We start from the raw sequence: 16553 nt of genomic DNA, 5'->3' as shown, positions 1-16553 counted from the left end.
GAAGTGTTCCTTCCTCTTGAATTTTTTGTAGTAGTCTGAGGAGGATAGGTTTTAGTTCTTCCTTGAATGTTTGGTAAAACTCCCCTGTGAAGCCGTCTGGCCCTGGGCATTTGTTTGCTGGGAGCTTTTTGATGACTGCTTCAATTTCCTCCATAGTTACTGGCCTATTGAGATTTTTAGATTCTTCCTGATTGAGTTTTGGAAGGTTGTATTTTTCTAGGAATATGTCCATTTCCTCCAGGTTGTCTAGTTTGTTGGAGTAGAGTTGTTCATAGTATTTTTTAACAATCATTTGTATTTCTGTGGGGTCTCTTGTTATTTCGTCTCTATCATTTCTGATTTTGTTTATTTGGGTTCTCTCTCTTTGCTTCTTGGTGAGCCTGGCTAGAGGTTCGTCAATCTTGTTTATCCTTTTAAAGAACCAGCTCTTCGTTTCATTGATTTTACGTATTATTTTTTTGGTCTCTATGTCATTTATTTCTGCTCTAATCTTTATTATCTCCTTCCTTCTGCTCACTCTGGGCTTTTCTTGTTGCTCTCTTTCTAGTTCTTTGAGATGTAGAGTTAGATGATTTACTACCATTTTTTCTTGTTTTTTGAGATAGGCTTGTAGAAATATAAACTTCCCTCTCAGGACTTCATTCATTGTGTCCCATAGATTTTGGATTGTTGTGTTTTCATTGTCATTAGTTTCCAGGATGTTTTTAATTTCTTCTTTGATCTCATTGGTAACCCAATCAATATTTAATAACATGCTATTCAGCTTCCAAGTGTTTGAGTATTTTGGGTTGTTTTTATTGTAGTTTATTTCTAATATTATGCCATTGTGGTCTGAGAAGATGCTTGGTATGATTTCAATCTTCTTGAATTTGGGAAGACTTTGTTTGTGACCCAATATGTAGTCTATTTTTGAAAATGTCCCATGAGCACTTGAGAAGAACGTATATTTCGTGGCTTTGGGGTGAAATGTTCTGAAGATGTCAATTAAGTCCATCTGATCTAGTGAGTCACTTAGGATTGCTGTTTCTTTGCTGATTTTTTGTCTAGAGGATGTATCCAGTGATGTCAGTGGTGTTTTAAAGTCCCCTACTATGATTGTATTGTTGTTGATCTCTCCCTTGATACCTTCCAGGAGTTTTTTTTATGTATTTGGGTGGTCCTGCATTGGGTGCATATTTGTTTATCAGGGTTATATCTTCTTGTTGTATTGATCCCTTTAATATTATGAAGTGGCCTTCCTTATCTCTTGTTATGGCCTTCACTTTGAGGTCTATTTTGTCTGATATAAGTATTGCTACCCCACTTTTTTTTTCATTTCCATTTGCCTGAAAGATATTTTTCCACCCCTTCACTTTCAGTCTGTGTGAGTCCCTTATTCTGAGGTGGGTCCCTTGTAGACAGCAAATATATGTGTCATGGTTTTTTATCCATTCAGCCACTCAATGTCTTTTGATTGGAGCATTTAGTCCATTTACGTTTAACGTTATTATTGAAAGGTACCTATTTGTAGCCATTTCTGTTTTTTGTGCCTGTTTTCTTTCTGAGCTTTTTATTTCTTCTTTTTACACCAGTCTCTTTAGCATTTCTTGCATTGCTGGCTTGGTGGTGATAAACTCCCTTAGCCTTTTTTTGTCTGTGAAGCTTCTTATTTCCCCTTCAAGTTTGAATGATAGCCTTGCTGGATAGAGTATTCTTGGATTCAGTCCTTTGCTTTCCATCACTTTCTAAATTTCCGTCCATTCTTTTCTGGCCTGATGTGTTTCTGTTGAGAAATCATTTGATAATCTAATGGGAGATTCCTTGTATTGTATGTAACTTTCCGTCTCTCTCTTGCAGCCTTTAAGATTCTCTCTTTGTCCTGAACATTTGCCATGGTAATTATGATGTGTCTTGGTGTGGGTCTTTTCGAGTTCACCTTGTTTGGGACTCTCTGTGCTTGTGTGACTTTTTTCTTCCCCACCTCAGGGAAGTTTTCTGATATTATTTCTTCAAATAGGTTTTCTAACCCTTGTTCCTCTTTCTGTTGTTCTGGCACCCCTATTAATCGTATGTTTCGTTTCATGTTGTCCCATAGCTCCCTTAGGCTCTCCTCCTGTCTTTTAATTTTTTTCTCCAATTGCAGTTCAGTTTGGGTGTGTTTTGCTTCCCTGTCTTCTAATTTGCTAATTCGGTCCTCCACTTCTCCTACTCTACTGTTAAAACTTTCAATGGTGTTTTTTATTGCAGCTATATCACTCTTCATTTATTCTTGGTTCTTACATAATTTTTTGATTTTTTCATTCGTTTCTTTTTGATTCTTACATAAGTTGTTGATTTTTTCCTCCATCCGGTTTATGCATTCTAGGACCCTTAATCTGAATTCTTTTTCTGTCATGCTGAATGCCTCTGTTTCACTTAGCCACTTTTCTGACGAGTCCTCCTTTTCTTTCCTTTGGGGGTTTCTTTGTCTACCCATGTTTGATCTCACTGACATATCTAGATGTTGAGTCATTTAGGGGCTGCTCCTTGGGTGGCAGCGGCTTCTTGGGCTGTGGTTGCTCCTCGGGCAGTTGTGGTATCAGCTGCTCCTCAGTTGGCAGCAGCTCCTCTGGTGGGTGCTGTTCACCACCATGGCAGCTCCTCTGACTGGTGCGGGGAAGCTTCACACACAGCTGCTGTTCCTCAGACAGAGGGTGTGCTGATCACGAGACTGCTGTTCCTTGGATGGGGGGGGCTACACATGTAGCTGCTACTCCTTGAACTGGGGCAGACTGCTCACGTGGCTGCTGATCCTTGAATGGGGGCTGGCTGCACGCTGCTGTTGTTCCTCTGATGTGGTGGGCTGCTTGTGGGGCTACTGCTCCTAGGACTTGGACAGGTTGATTGCAAGTCTGTTGCTCCTCGGCTGGGGTTGGGCTGCTTGCGAGGCTGCTGCTCTTTGGACGAGAGTGAGCTGCACGCATGGCTGCTCCTCCTCAGACGAGGGCGTGACACTCACCCGGCTGCTGTTTGTTGGACAGGTGCAGGCTGTTGTGGCTCTGCTCCTCGGACCGGTGCGTCCTCTGCAGGGCTGCTGCTTCTTGGACGTGGGCAGTCTGCTCGTGTGGCTGCTGCTCCTCGGACCAGGGTGGGCTGCTGCTGCTCCTCGAATGGGGCCGGGCCGCTCGCAGAACTGCTGCTCCTCAGATTTGGCAGGCTCCTCGTGCGGCTGCTGCTGCTTGGACGAGGGCAAGATGCTTGTGCAGCTGCTGCTCCTCGGACTAGTGCAGGGTATGTGCAGCTGCTTCTCCTCGGATGGGGGCAGGCTGCACATGGCTGCCGCTCCTCAGACAGGTCGGACTGCTCGCATGGTTGCTCCTCCTCGGACGGGGAATCGGGTCGCTCACACAGCTGCTGCTCCTTGGACAGGGGAAGGCCACGTGAGGCTGCTGCTCTTAGGCTCAAGGCAGGCTGCTCACGGGGCTGATGCTCCCTGGACAAGAGTATGCCGCTCACGTGTCTGCTTCTCATGTGGTTAAAGGAATAATGTGAAAAGAAGTAGGAAATAAAGGAACAAACAAAAATAAGGAGAACAAAGCAAAAAGCAAAAAAAAAAAAAAAGCTAACAAAATAATAATAAAAAAATAAAAATGAAAAATTGAAATGTCATTCCTTTGGCTGGCTTAAGATCCCAGTTCTCTGGAGTGTCTGTGATTTTTTGTTGTTGTTGTTTGCAGGATGTATTTTCATTGTTACAAATTGGACATAATTAAAGCATAGTGATTAATCACAAAAACAATATGTAATTATGTTTTGCAATGGTCTTAGGTGGCCCCTGTGAAAGGGTCGTTCGACCCCCAAATGGGTCGCAACCCACAGGTTGAGAACTGCTGTCCTATAAAATAAAAGCCTAATATGCTAAGTGTCCGGTTGTCCAGTCGTCTGTTCAACCAATCAAAGCGTAATAAGCTAATGATATGCTAAGACCGCTCAACTGCTTGCTATGACATGCACTGACCACCAGAGGGCAGATGCTCCAACTGGCAGGTTAGCTTGCTGTTGGGGTCTGGCCCATCGGGACTGAGCGAGATGGGCTGGACATGCCCTGGAGCCCTCCTGTGGTCCCTCCCTGGCTGGCCAACCTCCCACATCCCTCCCCAGCCCTGATTGTGCACCGGTGGGGTCCCTTACCTTGGCCTGCACTCTCACAATCTGGGACCCCTCAGGGGATGTCGGAGAGCTGGTTTCCACCCAATCCCACAGGCCAGGCGAAGGGACCCCACTGGTGCACGATTCGTGCACTGGACCTCTAGTTTGATAAATAAATGACTGATCTGAACTTTAGGTATCATGCTATATCCATGACAACTAAAATTTCCTTATAAAGCCAAACTAGTAGTTATTTATGTATTTTAAAGGATTTAAAGCAGTTTCCAATAAAAACTTAAATTAGTATTTTAAAATTAGAAAAAAACCCCAAAATATTATTAAAATATAATTGTATTGATTTTAGAGGAAGGGAGAGGGAATTAGAAACATCAATGTGAGGGAACATTATCAATCAGCTGCCTTCTGCACACCCCCTTCTGGGGATCAAGTTCAAAATCAGGCATGTCCCCTGACTGGGAATGGAACCACAATCTCTTGGTTCCTGAGTTGACATCAACCACTGAGCCAAACTAGCCAGGTGGGCTGATTATTTTTCTTAAAACAGCTTGTCCTTTTAACTTCCCATTTTTGTTAGTGAAACGACCATTCTCCTAGGTAGCGAGGCCTGAAATTCAGTATTTGGTGTTGAACGTGGAAGAGGAGGAATCAATCAGTAATCAACATCTGGAATGCCTTCCAATAAAATGTGTCAACACTGACACCGTGCCAGATTAATCTAATATAAACCACATCTTATGAAATCAGTTTGTTTCTTTAATTATTCAAAAAAAATGGTATGTTTTCCATTTACTCAAGTTTTATAGCTTTTTCATATAGGTCTTATTCACTTAAATTTATTCCCCCAAATTAAATAATTTTTGTAGCTATTATAAAGAGATTTACTTTTTATTTTACTCACTAATTGGTTATTGTTTGCATAGAGAAAAACTCAATTCCTGTAAGTTCTCTGTGTAACCAGTCATCTTTTGAAAGAATTACCAGTTCTTACTGTTTTTTTTCTGTATAGATTATATGTGCAAAAATAATTGTTTCTTCCTTTCCAATATTTATATAACTTATTTCTCCACTTTATAAGGAATCTAGGTCCTCTAAAATAACAATGAATAACAGTGGAATATCAGCAGGCATCCTTGTTTAGTTCCTGAATACAATTCTAATACCTCTAGGCTTTCCCAACTAAATGGCATGTTTCTGGAGGTTTTCCGTCCTCTTCCTAGGACAACAGTACTTCCCAAATGGTTTTCTTTTTCTTTTTTTTTTTTAAATATATTTTATTGATTTTTTACAGAGAAGGGAGAGGGATAATGAGTAAGAAACATCGATGAGAGAAACATCCATCAGCTGCCTCCTGCACACCCCCTACTGGGGATGTGCCTGCAACCAAGGTACAAGCCCTTGACCAGAATCTAACCTGGCACCCTTCAGTCCGCAGGCCGATGCTCTATCCACTGAGCCAAACCGGTTAGGGCCCAAATAGTTTTCTTGTGTTTAACCTTTTCCCTGTTAAACTTAGCCTATACACTCATACATGGACCTTATTTATGATAGTCCCCATAAAATAAAATAAAAACTTCAATGAAGCTTTCTATTGAAAGTAGGCGAACCTCTTTAACCTGTACTTATGCCTTATATTAACTCTAGCCTACATTTCTAAACTCCATAGTGCCTATCACCCTCATATATGTTGTCAATCCATGACATGCTGTATGATCCAGAAGGGTCTATGAGTTCTGTTAGATTAGAGGGTTCTTTAAGACAGGAATATATCTTATTCATTTTTATACTTATGTTCTCTCACTCTCAAAATCATCCTAAATATAATAAAAGCCTAATATGCAAATTGTCCCCTCTGGCGGTCATTTGACCAGGAGTTCGACCGCTCGCTATGACGTGTGCTGACTACAGGGAGCGATGTGGAACATGGCAAGCGTCAGGGACGCAGCACTGGTAGCGGGCGGCAGTGGAGGCACTGCCTTCCCCAATGGGCCCCAACAAGAGTGGGACCACAGCGGGATGGTGGAGCAGATGGGTGGGCAGCGCCAGGCAAAGGTGGGTGTGGGAGGGGGCCCCCGATAGCCCCGCAGATGGCAACCAGTGGTGGAGGCAAGGGGTGGGGCCACTGCCTGGCTCCCAGACACTGAGGGAGCCAGGTGGGAGCCCTATCGCCCCACCAATTGCCCCGCAGACAGCGACCAGTGGCAGTGGCGGGTGACGGGGCCGCCACCTGGCTCCAAGGGGCTGATGGAGAAAGGGCAAATAGCAGTATTAAAATATTTTTCCTAATTATTTTCCTTTCAATGTGCACAAATCCGTGCATGGGGCCACTAGTTCAACTCTTTAATTAGCTAATGTTAACTAGTGAGTTCTCTATTAATAGGCAAATAAATATAATTTCATAACTAATAGAGACTAATTACTCACTGTAACAAGATCATCTCTCGCTCTGAGGACTTTGAGTCTTGCTTGATTCATCATATTGGACATCTGACTGCAAAAGATAGAAAAAAATAGTATCAGTACAGTATAAAAAACAAAAACCATTGAGAAGTCCACTAAAATTCACTTAATTATTTCTACCAACTTATTTTTTTCTTTTAAATCTTCATTTTGAGAATATTACAGAGGTCACCCTTTTTACTCCCATTCATCCCCTCCACCCAGTTTCTGGCCCACCCCAGGCCTAAACCACCCTACTGTCTGTGTCGATAGGTAAGACATTTGGTTAATCTCTTCTCACCGCTCCCACCCACTTCCCTCTGAGATTTGTCAATTTATTCCATGTTTCTATGCCGACTCAATTTTATTCACCAGTTTATTTTGTTCATTAGGTTTATGGTTGGTTATTTTGATTGTTATATTCAATTGTTGATAGATATGTGTCTGTTGCCTTTTACTGTTGATATATTTTATCTCTTTCTCCTTCTCCTTCCTATTCTTACAGAATACCCTTCAACATTTCATGTAATAATGGTTTGGTGGTGGTGAACTACTTTACTTTTTTTCTGGTTTGTGAAGTTTTTATCTGACCCTCAATTCTAAATGAGAGTTTGCTGAGTAATCTTGGTTGTAGGTACTTACTATTCATCACTTTCAGTATTTCTTGCCACTCCCTTCTGGCCTGCAAAGTTTCTGTTGAGAAGTCAGCTAACAGTACTATGGGTGCTCCTTTGTAGATAACTAACTGCTTATCTCGTGCTGCTTTTAAGATTCTATCTGTCCTTAAGCCTTGGCATTTTAATTACGATGTATTTTGGTGTGGGCCTCGTTGGGTTCCTCTTGTTTGGGACTCTCTGAGGTTCCTAAACTTGTAAGTCTATTTCTTTTACCAGGTAGGGGAAGTGTTCTGTCATTATTTCTTCAAATAGGTTTTCAGTATCTTGCTCTCTCTCATCTCCTTCTGACACCCCCATAACGCAAATGTTGGTAGGCTTGAAGTTGTTTCAGAAGCTCCTTACACTATATTCATGTTTTTGGACTTGTTTTTGCTCTTCTAATTGGGTGTTTTTCGCTTCCTCATGTTCCAAATCCTTGATTTGATTCTCAGAATCCTCTACTCTACTGTTGAAACCTTGTAAATTATTCTTTATTTCAGTTAGTGTATGCTTAACTTCTGACTGGTCCTTTTTCATGTCTTTGACATTCTCACTAAGATCCTTGAAAGTTTCATGAAGATCCTTGAAAAAGCTTATAACATGGTTTTGATTTCTGTATTCAGCAGTTTTCTCACTTCCATTTCTTTCAATTGTGACATGCTTCTTTGTCTCCCCATTTTGGCTGCTTCCCTGTGTTTCTTTTTATGTATTAGGTAGAGCTGCTATGTCTCCTAGAATTGGTAAAGTGGCCTTGTATAGTAGGTATCCTGTAGGACCCAATGGCTCAGTCTCCCCGGTCACCTGATATGGCACTCTAGGGACCCTGTGTGGGCTGTGTGCAGTCTTATTGGAGTTGAGCTTTGATTGCTGTTGGTGTCACTGGGAGGAGTTGACCTCCAGGCCAATTGGCTATAAGGACCAGCTGCGACTACAGTGGGAGAGCTGCTATGCAGGAGACACCCCTATGGAGCAGGACTTACTTAAGGGAGGTTTTGGTGCTCACTGAGTCTGCTTCTTGAGTGTGTTACTTGTGGATGTGTAGAGTTGTAATATGGTGTGGTCTGAGGCTGTCAAATGGGTGCATTGGCTCTGGGGCTTCCAGGGAGGTGCAAAGTCAGCCACTGGAGTCACCCAGCAGGAACTACAGAGAGGTCTGCAGATGACTGCTACTTGTATTGGGCCTGTGAAGCAAGGCAGGCTGAAGCTAGTGCTGGGTCTTGGGCCTTTTACTGATAGGTTTGGGGGCATGCTGTTAACACCTTCAGCTTGTTTGACAGATTTTTAACAAGATTTGAAGCCTGAGCCAGGACAGGCCATTCATATGGAAAAGCAACTGCAAACAGCTTGGGTGGGGCTACAAACTTGATGGGGCAGAGTCTCAGGGAATCTTCAGGGTGGAACAAAGTTTACTCCAGGCTGAGGGAGACTCAGATATGGCTGCTAGTCAGCCCTGAGATAGGGGAGGTCCCAGCACTGGAACAATGTCCCTTGTAAGTACCCCAACTGGGAGAAAACCGACCCCAAGTTCCTGCCCCCATGCCAGACAATCCAGTTCCTCCCCATATGTGCCTGGGTTCCCCAGGACTGGAGCTTGGAGGAAGTGGAACCATGTAAGATTGTGCCTGGGCAATTTTTTTTATCTTTAATTTCTTTATTGGTTAAGGTATTACAAATGTGTCCTTACCCCCCCCTCCCCCATTAACGCCCAACCGCCCCGCCCCCTCACGTTCTCATCCCTCTGTTGTCCATGTCCATTGGTTTGGCTTATATGCATGCATACAAGTCCTTTGGTTGATCTCTTCCCCTTACCCCCAACCTCCCCTACTTTCCCTCTGGGGATTGATAGTCTAATTGCTGTTTCTCTGTCTTTGGATCTGTCCCTGTTCATCAGTCTATGTTGTTCCCTATATTCCACAAATGAGTGAGATCATGTGGTGTTTATCTTTCTCTGACTGGCTAATTTCACTTAGCATAATGCTCTCCAGTTCTATCCATGCTGTTGCAAATGGCAAGAGTTCCTTCTTTTTTACCGAAGCATAGTATTCCATTGTGTAGATGTACCACAGTTTTTTAATCCACTCATCGGCTGATGGGCACTTAGGCTGTTTCCAAATCTTAGCTATGGTAAATTGTGCTGCTATGAACATAGGGGTGCATATATCCTTTCTGATTGGTGTTTCTGGTTTCTTGGGATATCGGAGTTCCATTTTTAGTTTTTTGAGGAAACTCCATACTGTTCTCCACAGTGGCTGCATGAGTCTGCATTCCCACCAGCAGTGCAGAAGGTTCCTTTTTCTCTACATCCTCTCCAACACTTGTTGTTTGTTGATTTGTTGATGACAGCCATTGTGGCAGGTGTGAGATGATACTGCATTGTTGTTTTGATTTGCATCTCTCGTATAATTAGTGACTTTGAGCATGTTTTCATATGTCTTTCGGCCTTCTGTATGTCCTCTTTCGAAAAGTGTCTATCTAGGTCCATGGCCCATTTTTTGATTGGATTGTTTATCTTCCTATTGTTAAGTTGCCTGAGTTCCCTGTAGATGTTGGAGATTAAACCCTTATTGGTGATATCATTGGCAAATATGTTCTCCCATGCAGTGGGCCTTCTTGTTGTTTTGTTGATGGTTTTCTTTGCTGTACAAAAGCTTTTTATTTTGATGTAGTCCCATTTGTTTATTTTTTTAAATAAATCTTTATTGTTCAGACTATTACAGTTGTTCCACCTTTCCCCCCCCCCGGAGCTCCCCTCCACCCAGTTCCCACCCCACCCTCTGCCCTTACCCCCCACTGTCCTCATCCATAGGTGTATGTTTTTCTTGCCGGGTCATACATATGGAAAATGTAACTATTTCCATCCGCGACGTGTCCCTGTGTTCAGTCTCACAGGGACCGTCTCAGCCTCCCAGGGGTCGTCTTGGCCTCCCAGGGACCGTCTTGGCCTCCCAGGGGCCGTCTCAGCCTCACAGGGGCAGTCCCCACTTGTTTAGTTTCTCTTTAGTTTCCATTGCCTTAGGAGCAGTATCAGAGAAGGAATTGCTTTGGCATATGTTTGCGATTTCGCTACCTGTGGATTCCTCTAGAATTTTTTTATTGTTTCCCGTCTTACGTTTAAGTCTTTTATCCATTTTGAGTTTATTTATGTGTATGGTGTGAGTTGGTGGTCTAGTTTCATCTTTTTGCATGTATCTGTCCAATTTTCCCAACACCATTAATTGAAGAGACTGTCTTGACTCCATTGTATGCTCTTGCCTCCTTTGTCAAATATTAATTGGGCATAGTGGTTTGGGTCGATTTCTGGGTTCTCTATTCTATTCCATTGATCTATATGTTTGTTCTTGTGCCGGTACCACACTGTTTTAAGAACAGCAGCTTTGTAATACAGCTTGATATCTGGTATTGAGATCCCACCTACTTTGTTCTTCTCTCTCAGGATTGCTGCAGCTATTCGAGATCTTTTTTTTATTCCAGATGAATTTTTGGAACGTTTGTTCTAGATGTGTGAAGTATGCCATTGGTAATTTAATGGGGATTGCACTGAATCTATAGATTGCTTTGGGTAATATGGACATCTTGATGATGTTGATTCTACCAATCCATGAATACAGTATGTTCTTCCATCTGTTTATGCCTTCCTCTATCTCTTTTTTCAGTGTCCTGTAGTTTTCTGCATATAGGTCTTTTACCTCCTTAGATAAATTTATTCCTAGGTATCTTAACTTTTTTGGTGGGATGGTAAATGGGATTGCTTTTTTAGTCTCACTTTCTGTAAGTTCACTATTGGTGTATAGAAATGCCATGGATTTCTTGGCATTAATTTTGTATCCTGCTACATTGCTGAATTCATTCATTAAGTCTAATAATTTTTTGATGGAGTCTTTAGGATTCTCTATGTACAGTATCACATCATCTGCAAATAAGGATAGTTTTACTTCTTCTTTTCCAATTTGGATGCCTTTTATTTCTTCTTCTTGTCTGATTGCAACGGCTAGTACTTCCAGTGCTATGTTGAACAGGAGTGGTGAGAGTGGGCATCCCTATCTTGTTCCTATTATTAGGGGAAATGGTTTTAGTTTTTGCAAATGATTATGATGTTGGCTGGGGTTTGTCATATATGGTTTTATTATGTTGAGGTATGATCCTTCTATTCCCACCTTGCTGAGAGTTTTTATCAAAAATGGGTGTTTTCGATTTTGTCAAATGCTTATTCTGCATCAATTGATATGACAATGTGGTTTTTCTCTCTCAATTTGTTTATGTGATGTATTATGTTTATTGATTTGCGGATATTGTACCATCCTTGCATCCCTGAGATAAATCCTACTTGTTCATGGTGTATGATCTTTCTGATGTACTGCTGGATCCGATTCCCTAGAATTTTGTTGAGGATTTTGGCATCTATGTTCATGAGGGATATTGGCCTGTAATTCTCTTTCATTGTGTTGTCTTTATCTGGTTTTGGTATTAGGGTGATTCTGGCTTCATAGCATGAGCTGGGAAGTGTTCCTTCCTCTGGAATTTTTTTGGAATAGTCTGAGGAGGATAGGTTTTAGTTCTTTCTTGAATGTTTGGTAAAACTCCCCCGTGAAGCTGCCTGGCCCTGGGCTTTTGTTTGCTGGAAGCTTTTAGATGACTGCTTCAATTTCTTCCATAGTTATTGGCCTACTGAGATTTTTAGATTCTTCCTGATTGAGTTTTGGAAGGTTGTATTTTTCTAGGAATATGTCCATTTCCTCCAGGTTGTCTAGTTTGTTGGAGTAGAGTTGTTCATAGTATTTTTTAACAATCCTTTGTATTTCTGTGGGGTCTGTTGTTATTTCTCCTCTTTCATTTCTGATTTTATTTGGATCCTCTCTCTTTGTTTCTTGGTGAGCCTGGTTAGAGGTTCATCAACCTTGTTTATCCTTTCAAAGAACCAGCTCTTGGTTTTGTTGAGTGGGCAATTTAAAAGGAAAACTTGGGTCTCCAGCAGCCTCCTTCTTATTCAGCCACAACCCCCACTGGTTTTACAGCCCGCAGTTGCGGGGACTTCTCTTCCCACCTCTTGAAACCTGGGCTAGGGGACTCTGTGGGGCTGGAACCCCTTGCTCCTGACAGGCTGTCTCCACAGAGACAATCTGCCTCCTGATTAAAATTATGGCACATGTGGGCGTCGGATCAGCCTGTTCTGGACCTCTGCCCCTCCTACCAGTCTCAATGTGCTTTCTTTTTTACTTTTCTAGTTATAGGACTTGCGATCAGCCCGATTTTAGGCAGTTCTGAATGATGGTTGCTCTGTATTTTAATTGTAATATTTTTTTTTATTGATTTCAGAATGGAAGGGAGAGGGAGAGAGAGATAGAAACGTCAATGATGAGAGAGAATCATTGATCAGCTGCCTCCTACACAGCCCTTACTGGGATTGAGCCTGCAACGCAGGCATGCGCCTTTGACTGGACTTGAACCCGGGAACCTTCAGTCCGCAGGGTGATGCTCTTTCCACTCAGCCAAAGCAGGTACAGCTTAGTTGTAATTTTGATGTGGTTATGGGAGGCTGCAAGCACAGGTGTTTACCTACGCTGCCATCTTGTTTCTCCTCTACAAACATATTTTCAAAGATAAAGAAATATTTATTAAGTACTTACCAAGTGGCAAGCAATTTCGTATCTGTTATTCCAGTTTAATCTTTCAGTAATTCTAGGAGAATTCCATTATCACAAATGAGCAAAGAAAAGTTAAGCAACTTGCCCAAGGTCAGATATGTAGTAACTAATCCATTTAAGGCATGAACCCATACTTGCTTGACTTTGAAGCATCTGCTCTGTCCTCTTGTCCCACTATCTTTGTAAAACTTCTTTAGTTTTATACTGATACCAGGATTTACTTACATTTTTTTCTGCTGCTCTATCTGCTTTTCTTTCTTCTCATAGTATTCCATAATCTTCAGTCTTTGGGTTTGCACAAGACGACCTTTCTCAATGTTGAACTCTTCTTCTGCCTACAAGGGAATTAGTTCGTGAGCAAAACCAGCTAGGGCATAACACTGACAGTTTTGAGACTATCCCTTTGTTTATATATTAACTAGAGGCCCGTTGCATGAAATTCGTGCACGGGGGTTGGGGGTTGGGGGGGTTCCCTCAGCCCAGCCTGCACCTTCTCCAATCCGGAACCCTTTAGGGGATGTCCGGCTGCCGGTTTAGGCCTGAACCAGCAGTCGGACATCCCTCTCACAATCCGGGACCACTGGCTCCTAACTGCTCACATGCCCGCCTGCCTGATCACCCTGCCAGCCTGATCACCCCTAACAGCCTCTGCCTGCCAGCCTGGTTGCCCCCAACTGCATCCCCCACCAGCCTGGTAGCCCCTAACTGCCCCCCCTCCCCCCACCAGCATGGTCGCCCCTTACTGCCCCACCTGCTGGCCTGGTCGCTTCCAACAGCCCCCATCTGCTGGCCTAGTCACCCCCCACCTGCTGGCCTGGTCACCTCCAACAGCCCCCATCTGCTGGCCTAGTCACCCCCAACTGCCCCTCCCCCGCCGGCCTGGTCACCCCCAACTACCCCCTTGCCAGCCTGGTTGCCCTCACTAACCCCCCTGCTGGCCTGGTCGCCCCATGCAGCCTGCTGCTCAGTCATTTGGTCGTCCCTCACTTAACCCCCCATGCCAGCCTGGTTGCCCCAATCAGCCTGTTCAGTCGTCCATTCGGTTGCGATGGCCCTTGGCTCTTTATATATATACTATAGGCCCGGTGCACAAAAATTTGTGCACTCGGGGGAAAGGGGGGTCCCTCAGACTGGCCTGTGCCCTCTTGCAGTCTGGGACCCCTCGGGAGATAACAACCTGCTGTCTTAGGCCTGCTCCCGGGTGGCAGAGGGCAGGCCCAATCCCTAGGTGCAGCCCCTGGTCGGGCTCAGAGCAGGGCCGATTGGGGAGTTGGGGCGCCTTCCCCTGCCATGCACAGAGCAGGGCAGATTGGGAGGTTGCGATGCCACCCTCAGTCACGCTCAGGGTAGGGCCGATTGGGGGGTTGGGGCACCGCACCCTGTCACACACAAGGCAGGGTCAATGGGAAGGTTGGGGCGCCAACCCCTGTCACGCACAGAGCAGGGTCAATCAGGGGGTTGGGGAGCTCCCCCCTGTCATGCACAGAGCAGGGCTGATCAGGGGGTTGAGGAGCTCCCCCCGTCACTCACAGAGTAGGGCCGATAGGGGAGTTGGGGCACCGCCCCGTCACACTCAGGGCAGGGCGGATCAGGGGGTTGGGGCGCCGCCCTCTATCACCCACAGAGCAGGGCCGATCAGGGGGTTGGGGCGCTGCCACTGTCACACTCAGGGCAGGGCAGATGGGGAGGTTATGACTCTACCCAATCACACACAGAGCAGGGCCCATGGGGGGTGGGGGGGGGCGCCGCCCTCTATTACCCACAGAGCAGGGCCGATCAGGTGGTTGGGGCGCCGCCACTCTCATACTCAGGGCAGGGCCAATGGGGAAGTTATGGCTCTACCCCGTCACACACAGAGCAGGGCCCGTGGGGGGCGGGGGGGTTGGGGCCCCACCCCCTGTCACACACAGAGCTGCAGGGCGATCAGGGGGTTTGGGCGCTGCCCCCTGTCACGCTGATCCCGGTGCTGGGAGGCATATTACCCTTTTACTATATAGAATAGAGGCCTGGTGCATGGGTGGGGCTGGCTGGTTTGCCCTGAAGGGTGTCCTGGATCAGGGTGCGGGTCCCCACTGGGGTGCCTGGCCAGTCTGGCTGAGGGCTGTTTTCAGGCTGGGACTGAAGCTCCCAACTGCTCCGTTTTTGTTTTTTTTTTGTTTGTTTGTTTTATTTTTTTTATTCTGGGCCAGCTTTAGCTCTGAGGCCTCGGCTGCTGAAAACAGGTTTCTGGCCTTTGTTTACCGTCTGTATTTGATACAATGTTGCGGTCCGGCTGGCTGAAGCTCCACTGAGTAAAGCAGGTTTCTGGGGTTTTTTTAGCTTCCTTATTCGCAACATAGTTGCTGAGAGTTGCAGCTGAGAGGCCGGCAAGTCAGGCGGGGAACATTGGAGTTCTCCGTCACTGAAGCAAGCAAGCCTCCCTGTTCGCATCAGCTGCCTGGCTGCCGGCCGCCATCTTGGCTGCCAGTTAATTTGCATATCTCGGCCCTACTCTGTGAGTGACAGGGGGATTAGCCAATGGGAAGGGTAGCGGAGTGACACTAATTACCATGTTTCTCTTTTATTAGTGTAGATAGATTAGGCTGGTGTTAAAGGTTTTACGGAAAATACCACATAGATGAAGTATTCTCTTCCTATCATATAAACCGGTAACCTGATGAATTCTCCACATCCCTTATGATGTTAACTGTGAGAAAATTGGTTAAGTCATATTTCTCCACCATAAAATGAATATTTTTGCCTTTTCCATATTCTATTCTTTGGAAGTTGGTTCCTAAGTTCAGCCCACACTCTGATGAGGATGGTAGTTGGGGAAAAGATTTAATCTCCAATTTCCTGCAGAAGGAAGTTATCTACATAAATCAGTTGGAATTCTCCACTAAGGTATATGTGTTTTTTATCCCCCACCATTACTTTTCAAATCCCTACCGTAAAATTTCAGGATACTTAATGGCAATCAGAATGTTTTGAAAGGAATATTTTTTTATTTAATCCTCACCTGAGGATATTTTTCCATTGATTTTTAGAGATAGAGAGTGGGAGGAAAGAGGGATAGAGAGAGAGAGAAAGAGAAAAAAAACAACAACACATCAATGTGCCCTTCTCACATTGATGGGTTGCCTCCTGCACACATCCAGACCGGGGCTGAGGACTGAACCTGGAACTCAGGTACTGCAACCCAAGAACTTGTCCCTGACCAGGAATCAAACCCGCAACCCTTCTGTATGTGGGCCGACACTGTAAGTACTGACACACCTGCCAGGGCAGGAAATTTACTTTTAATGTTAAATATAAGAGATATTCCTTTTTTTTTTTTTTTTTTTAAAGCAAACAAGATTTCTTGACCGCAGCACAAACATATTTATGACAGTTAAACAAGGAAGGGCATAGAAGAAGCAACAGGAGAGCCTAGGCTGAGCTGCTTTGACTCACTGGGAAGTCAGAGAAAAGGGAGTCTTGGAGACAGGTTCAAGTGGTTAGCCCAGGACGAGCTGTAGCTGCCCATTGCTCACCTTGTTGCAAGTCTGATTGGGTCCCTTAGAGATTAGGATATATGTGCGGGGTGTGTGTATGTGTGCGTGCGTGCATGCACAATGGCATGGGTGAGCTCCCTGGAGGGAGAGTGCGCCTATAAGAGATATTCTTATTAGTCCCATGCAATGCAGTTAAACAATTTCACTACTTACTATTT

At 44.4% G+C, this 16553-nt stretch overlaps 1 protein-coding gene across 3 annotated transcripts in view; it reads right to left on the bottom strand.

The window, feature by feature from the left end:
* The window catches only part of ATP6V1E1 (ATPase H+ transporting V1 subunit E1), a 64748-nt gene that overhangs the window by 16175 nt on the left and 32020 nt on the right, over positions 1 to 16553 (bottom strand). For all 3 annotated transcript variants that reach the window (XM_036298639.1, XM_036298642.1, XM_036298641.1), the window contains 2 exons: positions 13088 to 13197; positions 6550 to 6616 (listed from right to left, as the gene is read on the bottom strand). In XM_036298639.1, coding sequence (XP_036154532.1) covers positions 6550 to 6616; positions 13088 to 13197 — 177 coding nt within the window. The remainder of the gene's footprint in view (positions 1 to 6549; positions 6617 to 13087; positions 13198 to 16553) is intronic.

Source organism: Myotis myotis, unplaced genomic scaffold, assembly GCF_014108235.1.
Source record: "Myotis myotis isolate mMyoMyo1 unplaced genomic scaffold, mMyoMyo1.p scaffold_m19_p_3, whole genome shotgun sequence".
Taxonomy (NCBI): Eukaryota; Metazoa; Chordata; class Mammalia; order Chiroptera; family Vespertilionidae; genus Myotis; species Myotis myotis.
Note: the sequence above shows the minus strand (reverse complement) of the source record. Positions and strands in the feature narration are given on the sequence as shown.